The sequence below is a fragment of the Pteronotus mesoamericanus genome, unplaced genomic scaffold, assembly GCF_021234165.1.
Source record: "Pteronotus mesoamericanus isolate MK-2021 breed Mesoamerican mustached bat unplaced genomic scaffold, CSHL_Meso_final contig_53, whole genome shotgun sequence".
Classification (NCBI taxonomy): domain Eukaryota; kingdom Metazoa; phylum Chordata; class Mammalia; order Chiroptera; family Mormoopidae; genus Pteronotus; species Pteronotus mesoamericanus.
Window position 1 is genome coordinate 6,864,504 of NW_026555195.1, and position 17,030 is coordinate 6,881,533.

The 17,030-nt window shown below is 40.9% G+C and overlaps 1 protein-coding gene across 1 annotated transcript in view; it reads right to left on the bottom strand.

Moving 5' to 3' along the window:
• NCAPD3 (non-SMC condensin II complex subunit D3) overlaps positions 1–17,030 on the bottom strand; it is a 55,953-nt gene that overhangs the window by 14,219 nt on the left and 24,704 nt on the right. The window contains exons 17-24 of the mRNA XM_054579476.1: positions 11,837–12,028; positions 11,413–11,510; positions 11,199–11,314; positions 7,616–7,723; positions 5,159–5,273; positions 4,946–5,062; positions 3,709–3,947; positions 2,699–2,778 (exon numbers count right to left, since the gene is read on the bottom strand). Of these exons, the coding sequence (XP_054435451.1) occupies positions 2,699–2,778; positions 3,709–3,947; positions 4,946–5,062; positions 5,159–5,273; positions 7,616–7,723; positions 11,199–11,314; positions 11,413–11,510; positions 11,837–12,028 (1,065 nt within the window). The remainder of the gene's footprint in view (positions 1–2,698; positions 2,779–3,708; positions 3,948–4,945; positions 5,063–5,158; positions 5,274–7,615; positions 7,724–11,198; positions 11,315–11,412; positions 11,511–11,836; positions 12,029–17,030) is intronic.

Genomic DNA, 17,030 nt, shown 5'->3' on the forward strand with positions numbered 1-17,030 from the left:
TATGGCGTCCACAAAATCCCTGCCCCCGGCCCCCAGAAGCTCCCATGCTAGTGGACAGGCGGAGGCACACACAATGCAAAAGATGTTGCCAAAAGGGCTCTGAGGAAAAAGACACAGGGAGGAAACAGGTAAGGGGGAAGGGAGGCTTGGCTACTGGTTAAAAAAAACATGCCTTCTTTACCTGGTTCCTATGACAATACTGAGCCTTTTCTCTTGAAGCTCCTGCCATCTAATTTTCTCCATTCTAAATCCTAACATCACTGCTGTGGTCTGAGTGTGACTTCTGCTCCAAATTCCTGTGCTGAAAACCTAACGCCCAAGGGAATGGGGACTTTGGGGTCATTAGGTCATGAGGACAGAGAGCCCTCGTGAATGGGATTATGCCTTACACACGAAGCCCCAGAGGGATCTCGCTTCCCTGCCGCATGTCAAGATGCAATGAGAAGTCTGTGGAGAGGGCCTTCACCAGAAAGCGGCCACGCCGGCCCCTTGATCTCAGACCGCCAGCCTCCAAACTGAGAAACCAGTCTGTTGTTTATAAGTCACCCAGTCTGTGGTATTTGTCACAGCCACCCAAACAGACCGAGACAGTCTCTGAGAGCATCTTCAATGTCCACACCGAGGAGCTCATCTGACCCCAAACATTCCATCTTCTGGACTTCGTCGACTCCAGTGGCCCTCACGTTTATACTTTTGCTACTTGGTAGGCACATCCTGGACCAGGCCCCTACACTAGCAACACCCCACTTCTGATGTCCCCATTCCCCTCGTTCTACAACATCACTAGGCCCTCTAGATCCTCAGCTACTTCCTTTTCTCCCCAGTCACACAATCTCTGTCTTTCCTTCCTTTTCTATCCCAGTGGTCCACTATTTTAGCCACTTTCTTTTTTGCCTTGAACCTCTCTGGCTCCTGCCTCCTCACGCCTCTGCAGCGTTTATCCAGTTAAGTGGAAACAACCCACTGATTGTCTGGCTGTTGCCCTGTGACTACTGTACTACAAAGTCACCACCTATTGGGCAGAGGAGAAAATATATCGCACGATTTTGTAGCCCCCAAATTTTGGGTTTATTACCGTATGACCAATTAAATATGTCATGCAAATTTGCTCATGCCAGATTCTTTGGGAAATCCAATTGGACCAAAAATAAATTCAACAGGTTCTGTCACTAGGGTCTTTTGGGAAGGCAGGTATTAGCAGATACATGTGGAAAGAGTAATTGTTTCCAGTGTAAGCAGACAGGGCTGACCCTTGGCCTAAACACAGGGGAAAAGACTGATTTAAATGACAGCTAGCAAAGCTGAAAATCATGGTCCACATTTGAACCACAGTTTAAACAAACCCAGGATCAGATAAAATGGAAAGATTTAAGGGGGAAATATTAAAATGTTGTAAGAGGCACTGACAATCTTACTATAGTGTAAATACGCACCTGTCCTTCTAATTTCTGATTCATGCTCCCGTCACCTGTACAACAAGTTCTGTGTGTATTTTACATACTAATTAATGCTCTTTTGAACACATAGGAACAGAGGCTGACAAAAGTGGGAAAAACAGAAGCGCAAGATAAATGACCAGTTCACCCACCAGGCTCTTCATCCGAAAGCCCCCCAAGCACTCGTGGCTGTGCCTGCTCCCGGGCCCACGGGGTGGGAGGAGCCACGGGAGCCCCCACGGGAGCCGGTGTCCCGGCAGCAGGGCAAAGGTGAGAGCGTGCACAGCTGCCTCGGCCCCCTTCCCAATTACAGAAACAAAGAAAAGGTAATAGGCTTAGCTTCTTCCTTCTGAGTCTAGGCAGTATTAATTAAAATATTAACCTCCACTACTTTATTATGTAAAATGTTCCTCCTTGGAAAATTATACCTAAAGGAAACGGAACAGAAATTCTTCAGGGACTCAGGGTAAATCATTCATGACCACATTTAGAACCTGAGCGACCTGTTATTATAAGCTATTTATAGTTAATGAACTCTATAAAGACCGTTTCCCCATTGTGGTAACTTTTGCCATGGTATTCAATATTCTATTTTCCAATTGCAGGTTTGCTTTAAAAAAATTATTTATGCAAGATAGTAATCCAGGTTAGCAAATTCTGTGAGATCATTTTCAATCCTTTGAAATAAATCTTTAAAAAAATTACTGAATGGCAGGAATTAAGAAGTGACAAAGCAATTCCCTTCCCTTCCAATTCTTAAGAAACAGCCACTTGCAAGGAACTCTGTAATTTGTATACTCTATTTCATACTATGCAATTGTGTCTTAATTCCTAGACTTTCTTTTTAAGATTTCTGCACTTAAAAGAAACTCTCAACTCTCTCAAAACTCCGATTTTATTGGCCTAGAAAACAACAGAGTAAAGTCTGCATCTAATGGCTACTACTTTGTAGTTTACTACGGCAAAGGCACAAACTGCTCCTTCACTACTGCTTTAAAAAGAGTAAACAAAGTTGGCAAATGTGGTCAACACTGAGATTATTCAATGGTCAATCTGAATGACTCTTTTTTTAAACTTGTATGCAAAATAAAGCTTGTTCAAAGCTTGGTATTTCAGAAATCTGCTAATTTTCTGGCAACCGCCAAAAGCTCACTGAATCCTAAATAATTCAACTCTAAGCCAACGTTAAAGAAAAGAGATCTAACACAGACCAGAAGTTAGGTCGGTCATTCTGCTGCCTGACACATGAGGGAAAAATTTACCTGGCGATGTCCGGGTGTGGATCTATCAGAGTGCTGACAAAGCGAAAGAACAGAGAGCCCTTCCATTTCACAAATTCTTCCTGTACAAAGAGAAACGACATGAGTGAGGAGGATTTCTAATACGGAACCCTTAACAGCATTCAGTCATAAAACCAACTTTGAACTTCCTTTTGCTTAACCTCTTGCCCGTCAGCCACTCAAGTCTGCCTGTGGCGCAAGAGCAGTTCGTTAGCGCTCACTTCCCAGCACCTGGTAGGTGCAATACCAGCCATTAGTCCTGAGAGAAGTGGAGGAACATGGGGGCAGAGCAGCACCAAATCTTGTACTGTATTAAGACAATGACTCACAGCACATGCCTTTAAAAGGGAGTGCCACCTTTTCCTTCGGCAGGTACATAACGTATGAGAACATGAGTATTCAGAACATCCTAGAATAGATGTACATCTTCGTTCAATGTCCTCTTTTTAAAGATCAAATACTATTTTCCCCTCCTCGTAGGCCTAACATGCGTTCTTAACGTGGGTGAAAAGTATCTCACTCTCTGAGGAGCCTCACAGTTTGCTGAGGTCTTTGACGCACTGAAAGGTCTCTGCATATGCAGAGCAACGCTGGGAGACAGCCAGGGAAACGGGGGGATGCTCGTTTTACAAATGAGGGTGTCACATCTGAGAAACCCTGACCTGTGCAAACGTCAAGAATAGCAGAACTGGAAACAGAACTACTTGTTTACCGAGTGTGCTTTCTCTACATGTCATTTATTTGCAAAAGTGAAAATTTATGCTGCTTGACAGGATACCTGAACAAATGCCCGAAACAAATTTTAGGAAGTAACAATCTGTTTAAAAGGCTGTTCAATTAGAAGAGTGATTATTTTAAACCAAGGATGAGGCTAATTATTTTGAGATTCTACTACCGAGCAACACATTTCCTATGCTACTCAAATGCTCCCTTAAACCAGAAGCCATGCTGGAGGGAAACAAAGAACAGACAGACCTAATGCTGATACGAACCTGCAAGAGATTGGTAAGCAAGATGAGCGTTTGCTTTCGGATGAATGGATCCGAATCCTTCAGGCACATGGAGATATTGGGGACGTACTTATCCACCATGACAGTGTACCGGATGCAGAGATCACACAGAACAATGACAACATTGTTGCGAACGGCCACGTCTTCGCACACCTCGAGCTCTCTCACGAGGGCTGGGATGCTCTTCTTTGCCAGATCCTCGTGCTGTAAGCACAGCTTACCTGTCACAGAAGAGAGGAAGTCATGGCTCTACTCTGTCCCTGCACGCACAGATGCCTACACTCTCTCCAGAAATATGCTGCTATGGATTTTATTTAATCAAGTTAAAACATGTCAATAATCACACACACACACACAAAACCAAAGGCAGGCAGACCCATATTAAATATTAGAAAATGCAAAATAGCTTAAGAAAAAACACCTCCCCCAACCCTCTAGGATCTCATGAGATATATATCCCTTCTCTATAGTAAAATTATCTTTCTTTTCAAGACAACAGTTGGATCTTGGAGTTATCTACTTCCCTGAAAAATGACCAATAAAATTAACGATGAACTTGAACTCTTGAGCTAGGTAATTAGGAAAGAAAGCTAACTCATTTATTTCTTTTTCACAGAAGGAGGCTGTTGTTGAGGTCTGTTGGTTTGTGGGGTGTGTGTGTGGCCTAGGGAATGTTTTGCTCTTATTTACAATTCTTTGATGTTAAAAAAGGATTACAAAAACATTTATGGCGCGTATCCAGCATAAAACACATAATCACAATAGAGAAAAAAATGAAATTACAAATAGAGGTTAGTTACAAGATTAATACCAATTTGAGTTTGTGAAGGAATCTGCTTACTAGCTCATCTACCAGCCTGGAAAGTATCAGACAAACCATCTCCTTTTATACACTGAACTCAGTGTAGTACCTGCCTCACAGTACTTGATGAATAGACTTCCTGGTGTTACATTATGAGCATAAAAAAAATAAATCACAGGGACAGGTATAACTGTAACAAATTAACATAAAAACAAAAGCTTCCTACAGGGAGTGTCTTGAGTCTGATGTCTTGGGAGGAGTTGGGTGCTCCTTTCAGAACTGCCTCAAAGCTCCCAAGGGCTGGAGCAGATAGATGCCCAGCAGCAGGCAACCCGTTATTGGCTGAAATAAGACAAAAAGCCAGGGAGGGAAGGAGCTGCACAAGCGATCCTCTGCCCGCACGCTGTTCTTACGTACCGAGGGTGATGATGGCATGGGCTCTAATCGCAGAAGGCATGACAGAGCCTCTGAGCTGGGAGGGCGGCTGAGCGGCCGGGGCTTCACTGCTTCCTTGGCTGCTGCCTTGAGAAGGGCCTACTACAGGGAGAGGAAGAAGGACTTAGTGACGGAGCTTCCGGGGCTCACGCAGGCTCAGACAGCATCTGCAAAGGGTGAGTTTAAGTGCCTTACAGTGATCTGCGTCAGCAGAAGAAGCCAGAATGGACTGAATCAGAAGGAAGGCTCGCTTCTCCACTCTGGCTGGACAGAGTTGGGCTATATCTCCTAAGGTAAAAATGTACTTCACCTGCAAAGAAAATTGGTTTGCAGTAAATATTAAGCAAGAGAAAAATTAACTTGAGCCAGACTAAGGACACATCAATGGAGTACATTTTTGTCCCCTGAACTGAGAATAACTTTTCTCATAAAAATAGCCATTTTAAAAATTCAGTCACTACTTAATAAAATTCATCTAAAATTAGGGTGACCAGGTGATTTATCACCTACATCTAGATACTTCGCAAGTAAAATGGGGTGCTGTCCATAGTTATGCTGTGAGGCGTAAACCAGGATCATCATGGGTAACTAGGAACATAGAATTACCTACTTATCATTCCACCACCCAACGATTATATCATTATTATTTTGTATGTAACTTTATTTTCAAAGTATTTTTACTCGCATGGCTTTATGTTTTTTTAATACACTTCCCAATGGTGCTATTTTGATGTTTGCAATTATTACTTCAATATTATGCATTCTTTAGTATCAATATAGAAAATTAACACATTTAATGACTAAGTATGTAACAAACTATGGATGTCATCAATTTATTGCATTATTCCACTGTTAATAAACATTTACGTTGTATCTAGTCCTTTGTTGTTGCTTGCATTAGTGCTGATGAACACCTTTGTACTTTTGAGTAAGTTCTACTTCCTTCGAAGTGACATCCAGGGTTAAAGGACATATAAAACTGCTGTACATGTTAAAACATATTTCCCAACTGTCCCCCAGATTAGTTCACTGTTTAGACTCCTACCAAAACTTACGAGTGCTGCTTCCTCACAGCCGTCACTACCGTGCGTTTAGCAAGGACGTGCAGCTTAATAGTCAAGTAATGCTGCTTTTTATAAGCCCTAGAAAGGTTGATTCTAAAGAGTAAAATGTTAAATAAAGGCTTACTTTAGATTAAGAAAGCCAATAAAGACTTTGGGTTTAAAAAATACTGAACGCATTCTGTTAGTGAATTGAAGAAATATTTGAAGAGTGAAGTGAACAATATATATAGGGTAAAACTTCTCTCTCTATATTCTCACTGAAGGGTAGGTTTTATATTTTGACTAAAGGGTAGATTTTGGTGACATATTAAACAGTGGGGAAAAAAACCCTGAGGTGGGAGGACTGACTGGTCAGAATAAGCATTTTCTGAGTTTGGGCAGTGACTGCCAGATGCATTAGGAGGGCGAGGCCCTCTGGAAACCCTGGGTCAGGACCACCCTACACATGGCCCTCTGACCTAAAATATCCGAACTCCAATCGATAATAATGTTTATATTACTAAACTGTATGCATATCGATATCTCACACATAAATGGTCTTCCCGTCTAACAAATCTGAACATGGTCTTCCATCACAAGGTACAAGTACCAGGTGGTAATGCAGGAACTGATCCCAGAAGAGAGATGCTCTGCTAATTTTCAAACAGATGAGGGAAAAAGACAATTCTGGTTAAAGAACAGCCTCGACTGCCCTGGCTGGTGTGGCTCAGTGGATTGAGTGCCAACCTGCAGAACAAAAGGTCACTGGTTTGATTCCCAGTCAGGGCACATGCCTGGGTTTTGGGCTGGGTTCCCAGCTGGGGTGTGCAAGGGGCAACCACACATTGATGTTTCTCTCCCTTCCTTCACCCTCTCTCTAAATATAAATTTAAAAAAAAAAAAGAATGGCCTCTATTGAAGGACATAACAACAAAAAGGCTCATTATTTTCTTTACTGAACAAGTGTCAGATGTTGGAATCAGAATTTCCAAAACATCTTTTTGTTGACGGACAGGCACTCGAATCAGAACACAGGCTCCACATTTGTTGGCTCACAGGAATCCCTGGCGCTGACCCAGTTTCTAAAGCAAGGATGCATGTCAGACAATCTTGCTGCTCCAAAGTCATTTGTGTTTTCAATTTTCAAATGCCTCATTTTATTTTAGACATGACTTTAAAATTGCTCAGGACTATTCCTGAGTTCTATAGTCTGATAATAAAAAAGCTCAGCAGACACATTGTAATTTTAGAACCAAGCCAATCAAAAGAACAAAAATTATACTGGCTTTATTATTTTTCTCACCTTATTATTTCTAAGCCTGACTCTACCATGGGGACACAACACTTACTGTTTTCCCTGCTGGATGAGGTATTGAACAGGATCTAACTGGAGGAAGTGTATACCGTCAACTCTTTTCCCCCAGATAATAAGTATGAGAGACAGATGAATAGGTCATCAAAAAAAATTCTTCTAAGAAACGAGTAAGGCCTATGCTAGGAAAATCCCTTTCTTGCTAATACTACTGGAGATGCACATTACAAAGTCATCTTTAAAAAAACCCCAACTGAAATAAAGAGAAAACAACGGTTAAGAAAAGGAGTCCCTTACCAGCAGGCCTTCATCCATGTTCCCAGCGCCGCCTTCCTTCAGCACGATGTTGGAGAGGCAGGTCACACAGGTGGACAGGACGCCCCCGCACACCTGCCTCAGCAGCTCCTGTGCAAGGCAAAGGTCGGCTCTGAAGCGTCCCGCACGTCTATCAGGCTACTCAGGAGGCACAACTTCCTCAAGAAACTCTGATTTTCAGGTGTATAAACCCTAAGCCAGGAACACCTAGCCATCATGCGTTGGTGTCTTTGCTCTTTTAGCAGTCTGGCAATTGGCAAAGTAAAATTTACAAAGAAATGTGTGTGTGTATACATGGATACACACGCACGCACATATGTATTTATTTTCTTCCAATAGTTGCCCCATAGGAGCCAAGGGCCCATACTGGGGTGGACTGCGTGCCCTAATTTATAAGGGAGCTGCAATTGCAGTGCTCCTCCTCTGAAAATGGAAATGGTTCAATTCTTCTAACCCATGTCAATGGTGAATTAACCACTGTAATAAGTGGGCATAAAAATGCATAGGTGTTATTCTTCTGAAACGTATTCATCAGAGACACTTGTCAGCATCTCTCATTAGTTAGAATGACTTCCAAGCGTCGCCACCTCTGGCCCGCATCTGACTGCACTCGACAGGGAGGGAGCCTGCCACATCCGACGGCTCCTTGGCTTCCCTTCCTCCAAGGGGTCGTTCCGAAACACCCAGCTTCAGTTAAGCGGCTCCATCCCAGTACTTCCATGTGAACTGACGCACGCTTCTATTTTAGGAATAATTTTATCACATTGAAATGAACTGTTCGCTTATAAAACTGTCTTAATTATCATCCCAGGGCCTAGGCGCACTGCCACAAAGGGAACTCAGTGTTTGCCAATCTGCTGGCCAACCATCATGATGATCCAGGTATTTTTATTCCAATTACAGTTTACATTTAATATTATTGTGTATCAGTTTCAGGTATATAGCATAGCAATTAGATAATCATATGCTTAAACAAAATGTTTCTCCCCAATACTTCTGGTATCCACTATACAGTTATTACAATATTATTGACTATATTCCCTGTGCTGCATTTTAAATCCCTGTAGCTACTTTTTAACTACCAATTTATACTTAATCCTGTCACCTTTTTCACCCTGTCCCCAACCTCCCTCCCCTCCAGCAATGATCAGTCTGTATCTATGAATGTTTCTATTTGTTCGTTCATTTTCTTTAGATTCTACATATAAGTGAAATCACATGGTATTTATCTTTCTCAAACTTATTTCACTTAGCATAATACCCTCTAGATCCATTCATGCTGTCACAAATAGTAAGAATTCATTCTTTTCTTATGGCCAAGTACTATCCCACTGGGTATACGTACCACTGCTTTTTTATCCACCCATCTACTGATGGGCACCTGGGTTGCATCCATAGTTTGGCTATTGTAAATAATGTTGCAATAAACATATGGGTGCATATATTATTCTGAATTAGTGTTTTTGGTTTCTTTGGATATATACCCAAAATGGAATCCCTAGGTCATAAGGCAGTTCCATTTTTTATTTTTTGAGAGCCCTCCATCCTGTTTTCTGCCATGGCTGCACCAGTCTGCATACCCATCAAAACGCACAAGGGTTCCCCTTTATCCACGTCCTTGCCAACACGCGTTAACGATTTACCAAGGATAGCCATTCTGACAGGTGTGAGGTGATTATCTCATTGTGGTTTTAATTTGCATTTCTCTGATGATTAGTGACATCGAACATCCTTTCATATGTCTATTGTTATGTTCAGGTCCTTTGCCCATTAAAAAAAATTTTTTTAATGTTGAGTTGCATGAGTTCTTTATAAATTTTGGATATTAACCCCTTATCAGATGTATCATTAGTAAATATCTTCTCCCATTCAGTAGGTTGTCTTTTTGTTTTGTTGATTTCCTTTGCTGAGCTAAACTTTTTAGTTTGATGTAGCCCCATTTGTTTATTTTTTCATTTCTATTGCCTGAGTAGATATATCAGGAAAAAATTGCTAAGAGAGATTTTACTGCCTGTTTTCTTCTAGGAGTTCTATGGTTTTGAATTTTACATTTAAGTCTTTAACATTTTTTGAGTTTATTCTTATATATTGTATAAGAAGATAATCTCATTTCATTTTTTTACATTTGGTCAGTTTCCCCAATACCATTTATTGAATAGACTTTGTTTTCCTCATTTTATGTTCTTGCCTCCTTTGTTGTATATTTATTGACCACGTAGGCATGAGTTCATTTATGGGCCCTCTCTGTTTTCTTCCAATGATCTATGTATCTGTTTTTGTGCCAATATCATGCTGTTTTGATTACTATGGCTTTGTAGTATAGTTTGATGCCAGGTAGCGTGATACCTCCAACTTTGCTCTGCTTTCTCAAGACCGTTGTGGCTATTTGGTGTCCTTTGTGTTTCCCTGTAAATTTTTGGTTTATTTGATTTACTTTTGTGAAAATCACCATTGGTAATTTGATACAAATTACACTGAATCTATAGATTGCTTTGGGCAGTATGGACATTTTAACGATCTTAATTTTTCCTATTCATGAGCATTGTATATGCTCCATGTACTTGTATCTTCTTCAATTTCTTTGTGCAGTGTCTTACAATTTTCTGAATACAGGTTTTTTATCTCCTTGGTTAAATTTATTCCTAGGTATTTATTTTTATTGCAATTGTAAATGGGATTGTTTTCTTCGTTTCCTTTTCTGGGAGTTTCCTTGTAGTTAATTGTCTTTCTCTTGCTGCCTTTAGATTATCTGTTTGTCTTCAAGTATTGCCATTTTAATCACAATGTGTCTTGGTATGGGCCTCTTTGGGTTCATTTTTGTTTGGGACTCTCTGCGCTTCCTGGACTTCTGTATCTTTTTCCTTCACCAGGTTAGGAAAGTTTCAGCCACTGCTTCTTCAAACAGTTTCGTGATTCTTTGCTTGGTCTCTTCTCCCTCTGGTACCCCTATGATGTGAATGTTGTTATGCTTCATACTGTCCCTTAAACCATCCTCAATTTTTTAAATTCTTTTTTCTTTTTGCTGCTCTGATCAAGTGTTTTCTGCTATCTTGTCTGCCAAATTGCTGACATGATCCTTTCCTTCTTCTAATCTGCTATTGATTCTTTCTAGTGTATTCTTCATTTCAGATACTGTATCCTTCATTTTAGACTGGTTCTTTTTATATTTTCTCTGCCCTTTTTTTTTGTTTCCTATCTCTTTAAGCTCCTGACTAGGTAGGAAATCACCTATGAAACATTCTTAAAATAAGGGTATATGTGAAGAAAGCGTATACTTGAAACTATCACAGGCACCTAGCACACCTTATTAGACAATCTTGCACCAAGGTTGTCTGCACCAAGGCGGTGACTTCCTAAAGGACCTGTATGTCTTTAGCAGCCAAGTTCTTCCTGGAAAATGTCAACTGCTTTTCATACTAAGTGTTTCCTTTTGTTGTAGTAACAGCTGCTGGGGACCAGTCATTCTTACAGGTTCTCTACAGAGAACATTTCTCAAACTTCAAAAGAGTAATATGTCTAGTAAGTACAAATAAATGGCAAACATTCAGGAAAGTTTGTAGTGTACCTGTTCCTCCATAGGTGTCTCTGCAGATGCTCTACAGAGTCTTTGCAGAGTATCAACAGCTGAGCTGATCAACTCTAAAGACCACTGGAATCCATTCAGCTTACACTTGACAACATCTGAAAGGGAAGTCAAAATCCTTGAGGTTTAACTGCTTAAAATACATATATGTAAGTGAGAAGCAATGCCTTCTCAAGATCCTCCAGCAGACACTCACCAATCACCTTGTCTCGGGTGCTCTTTGGAAGATGCTTCCCAATATGTCCAATAACACACAGAATATGTCCTAAAGTGTCTGAATTGGGATTCTGTTGACTAAGAAAAAGGCAGAAGAAATATCACGTAGAACCAAGTGAACATTGCTGCCAACAAAATAATTTCGTTCTGGATTATTAATACCAGGGTAGCATGGTTTGGGATTCAAGTTTTAAGTGCATTAAGGCACTGAAAGTACTGGGACAAAAAGTAAACCGAAAGCTTAAAAGTGATTCTTACTTTTCATGTTTGTTTATAAGCCTAAGGTTAAAAAAAAGATCTGTGTAGACTAATACCGATAAAATAGCCCATTTCTTTAAGACATGAGCTTTATTTCCAAGAATCTTTAGTGTGTCCGTCAGTAGCTAAATTATAAGCACGCAAACCTGCTGATTTTCTCCCAGGACTCTATGACTTTGGTGTAGTCCAGCTTGGGGGATGAGCAGGCAATCTTGGAGAGCAGCATCCAGGCTGGGGCAGAATGTTCCGTGCCAGTGTGAGATATCACATTGTTTATAAAAGTAGATGAGAATTTATCTTTCTTGGACCAGATATAAAAAGCCTTATTTAAATAGCGGCTGAAAAAAAGATGAGAAAGCAGAATTGTAACTATAAATGTACCAAACTGTTGAGATCGGCCCCACTGGTAAAAGGGCATCTAAGCCCGCTGCTCCAGCACTCCCCTGGCACACGAAACACCCACGGGGAGGTTCCTAGTTAGCAGCACACTTGATACCAGACTAGGTATTGTTTCAATTTTTATTACACAGAATAAGGTATATTTACATAAAGTACTTACTTTAAAGCAACGAATAAAATTTCATAATTCATTTGAGAACCTTCTCATCCTCATCCCCTCCAAAATTTATATACAAACATATGGGTCACGTTACCAATAACAAATACATCCAGGGTTTATAAAATTTCAGTGACAAAAAGCATAGACACTGTCCTTTCTTTCAATGAAGGACTGGAGAGAAATGACATCCTAGCATTTAAATGCAGTGATATTAATGAGCTAAAATTTGCTATGACCTGTCAATATCGCTCAGAAATATATATTTCTTCTCATTCTTGAACACTTGATCAAACATTTGAGTAAGAAATTAAAATATATATATATTTAAAAAAATTTTATTTGTTTTTAGAGCGGGAAGGGAGGTAGAAAGAGAGGGAAAGAAACATCAAGGTGTGGTTGCCTCTCACACGCCCCCACTGGGGACCTGGCCTGCAACCCACGCATGTGCCCTAGACTGGGAGTCAAACCGGTGACTCTTTGGTTCACAGGCCGGCACTCAATCCACTGAGACATACCAGTCAAGGATGTATTTCAAACCTTTTAAAAATGAAACAAAAAAATGCTTCTAATGTAGTAAAGTTTGTGTATGTCATTGTTGTTTTTAAATAATTTCTTTCCCTTCTTTCCATAGTACTGAATGAGATCTATGACTCAAGATAAATGCAATATTACATATTTAAGTGAAGAGAAAAAAACACTCCTTCCCCAAAATATTTTTCTTAGACTGCTAAGAAAACACACACACACACACACACACACACGACTTTCTCATTAAATGAAAAAGCAATAAATTCTCAATGGTTGCAAAAGGCAACTATAACAAAATAAACACATCTACCCACACTAAGCATATGCATAGTAATAAATGGTTTTATTAACATATTAGCTATCCATTAAATGTCTATCTATATATGTCTAGAGTTTTACTGCAGATACTTCACAACATGTAATTTTTATCTGATAACTGTCCCAAAACAAGATATGTACAATCAATACTTTAAAATTTATTAATAAGAATGACACACAGCCCTGGCTGGTATGACTCAGTGGCTTGAGCACTGGCCTACAAACCAAAGGGTCGCCGGTTCAATTCCCAGTCAGAGCATATGTCTGGGTTGTGGGTCAGGCCCCCAGTAGGGGGCGCATGAGAGGCAACCACCCATTGATATTTTTCTCCCTCTCTTTCTCCCTCCCGTCCTCTCTGTATAAAAGTAAATAAAATCTTAAAAAAAAGAAAAGACAAAATAAGTGATATTTACTACAGGAAGCCAACAGAATGGGGAAAAAATGTCTCTGGATTTCAAATTTGGCTCCTAACAGCTCACTCCTCCACACCAGCCGAGCAGCTCCCAAAAGGCCCCCCGGTTTGCCCCTCAGTTAGTTCTGCAGATGGTTACAAGCCATCCCCAAAGTCAGAAAGTGACTCAACAAATGGTAACCTAGCGCTCCTGAAAAGCATCGTGGACCTCTATCCTATTTCAAAACCAAGGGACACTCTTCAGCCCCCATTTTACGTGACTTCTACTAGACATGATTGGTCACTCTTTTTGCCTCTTCTTTTCTCTTCATTAATTCCTTTTCTTCTAATCACTTTAATTGCAGATTGTGAAAAGCTCTATTCTTAATCCTCTTATCCACAACCAAACTCTGGGTTACCTGGTTCGCTGCCAAGAGCTTTCCATTCAGGCCTGCAACGAAGCATCGCACGCACACAGTCCTAACTGGACTTCCACCCCCAGTCCTCCCTCCTCTCCCTTCCGCCACCGGCCCACCGGCCCGGCCTCCGCCGCCGCCTTCCGCGCCTTCCGCGCCTCCCGCGCCCCCGGCGGCCTCCGGCGACGGCAGCCCCACTGAGCGGTCACTGCAGTCGGAATTCTCGGCGCCAGCAGGCTTCCAAGCCGTTGCTCTGCCACTTCGGCCTGGAAAACCTCACCATCTGGCTGCCTGGTTAATTGCTACTCATTCCACCTCTGGGAATTTCTACTTACTCACCTCATGCCCCCATCTCTAGGTTGCCATCCTCAGCTAAAAAATAAAATAAAATAAAAAATCTGTTCCTATAACTCACTGTCTACTAAAATAGTGAATTTATTTTGTCTCTCTCCACCAGACCGAGCAACCTGAGCAGAGGAAGTGAACCGATCTCCTTCAACCTTCCAACCAAATCCTCACCAACTCCACACTCCCCCTGCCCCGCAGCTCGGAGCGTGGCTGTTCTCCCCACTTCCACGGGGCATCGTCACCTTGGTCCAGGCCCTCATCACCTAACTTAAGTCAGTTCAGCGGGAGCCCGGTTTCTCAGACAATACCCTTGTATCTTGGTCATCAAACACGAGGTCCATGCACTGTACTTCCTAAAATAAAACCCGCTTTTCCTCCTCCACTGCAGTTCATCAGTGCCCTCCGAACACCCCCGCCCACCGTTTCCTAGCTCAGGTCAAACTTCTGCCTTACGCGCAAGCTAAGCCACCACGCCAGGACCTGGCCCGCCCACTGCCCGGTTCCTTCCGCGCACAGACCAGCGGGCCGCCCCCCCGACTGCTGGCCGGTGGCTCCTCCCCCGCAGACTCGGCTGGACGCGCGGCTCTGCGCTGCGCCCGCTCTTGCTCATTTCTGCCCCTTTCTAACCTCCAGCGTTCAACTCTAAGCTGTCTCATCTGCGAAGTCTTTTTTCCTGAATATTCCTTGATATTTTAGTAATTTTCTGTTTATTCAAGAACTTATTGCAAGATTTTGTTTATAAATATTAACAGAACTCTATTGCACTAACCCTTCCTGTTCTCAGTCATTCTATTTTTTTTTCGATTCCCTAGTCAGTGGCGCTCATACTTTTTTATCACAGGGCCTTCTTAAATTCTTAAAAATTACTGTCTGCCTTGAAATGCTTTTGTTTATGTGAGAAATTACATTGCCATGCTACAAATTAAAACTGTGAAATTTTAAAATATTTATCAATTCATCTAAAAATAACAATAAGTTAATTACATGCTAACATAAATAATGCATTATTTTACACAAAAAATAACTTTCTCAAACGAAAATAACTTGGTTACAAGAATGCTATTATTTTATACTTTCGTAAATCTCTCTACAATCTGACTTAAACAGAAGACAGATGGATTCTCATTCCTGTCTCTGCATTCAATTGTTCCCATACCATTTCACAGCTTTTGGAAAACGACTGTACTACTCTGAAAGAATAAAAGTGAGAAATGCATGTAACATCTTAATATTATGATAAAAAACCACCTGCGCTCAGGAATTCAACACACTTGGAGAACTGATGCCCTAGCTCACCTCCTCAGTGGCTATTCCAAAACTACTTTACACCTGTGCCCCTAATTCTACCTCTTGCCTCCAATATTTGGGCAAAAAAAATTTTGTTATCAATTATGGTAAAATATACATAACAAAATTCGCCACTTTAACTATTTTTAAGTGTAGTTCAGTGGTCTTAAGTACATTCACCTTGTTGTACAATCATCTAATTCTAGAACGTTTTCAATCGCCCCGTTCTGAAACTGCATCCTTCAACGCTGACTCCCCATTGCCCCTCCACAGCCCCTGGCAAATCCCACTTTACTGTCTGTCTCTATGAATTTCGACTCTTCCAAGGACCTCATATAAGTGGAATCATACAATATTTGACCTTTTGTGTCTGCCTTACATCACTCAGTGATGTTTTCAATGTTCATTCATGCTGTAGCATGTATCAGAATTTCACTGCTTTTTAAGGCTGAGGAACGTCCAACCGTCACACTTTCCTTATTGCAGTCAGCAGGCAATGGACATCTGGGTTGTTTCCACCCTTGGCTCCTGCGAGTGATGCTGCTATATTATTGTTGTACTGGGCAAATATTCGGATTATCACTTTATTAAGAAAGGCCAGAAAGCTCTAGTGATAATATCATGTCCTCTTTGAATGTCTGTTTCTCCATTCTCTTTTTGTTTCCTTTTATTTCTGAAGTTCTTTACTCCTACTTTATCAAGTGCATTCTTTTTCAGAAACTTTAGTAACTATCTCTCTCATTCATCCTCAATATTTCCTATCTACTGGTTCTCTTTCATTCTGATTTCCAAATATGAAAAGGCGTTTCCCCCATCTTAAAAGGAGAAAAGAAAAGCCTGTGAAGGAAGCTATTACACAAGTTAACTGTAGGTAAGTTAAAGACCTGACTGTGAAGTGGGGAAAGAGAATGTCGAACTTCTAGGGCGTTATATGGGAGAATATCTGTAAGAAGCACTGGTAGGAAAAGATTTCTTTAGAAATACATTAACCACAGAGAAAACCACTGACAAAATGAACTCATCAAAAGATACCCTTAGGAGAGTAAAATAGGGAAATCATGGAGTGGGAGGTGGTATTTGCAATATACATAAAAACAACTTGTACATAGAATACATAGTGAGCACTTTCAGATGAACACGAGTGACAGCCAAATTAAAAAAAAAAAAGACAGTTCACAAATATGAATATCTACATACTAATTCACATATGAAGAGGCTCAATCTCATTAGCATGGCGCTGTAAATTAAAACCACAGTAAAATACTAGTATTCATCCACCAAAATGGCTAAAAAGAAAAAAAAAAAAAGGTAATATGTAGTGCTGGCCAAGATACGGAGCGAATGGAACTCACATAACTACTGGAGCAAAACGTACACTGGTACGACCACTCTGGACAACTGACAGGCAGTCTATTAAAGATAAATGAAAACAGTCTCAACAATACTGTTCCTAGGTGTGATACCCAACAGATACGTATGCATATGTGTGGCAC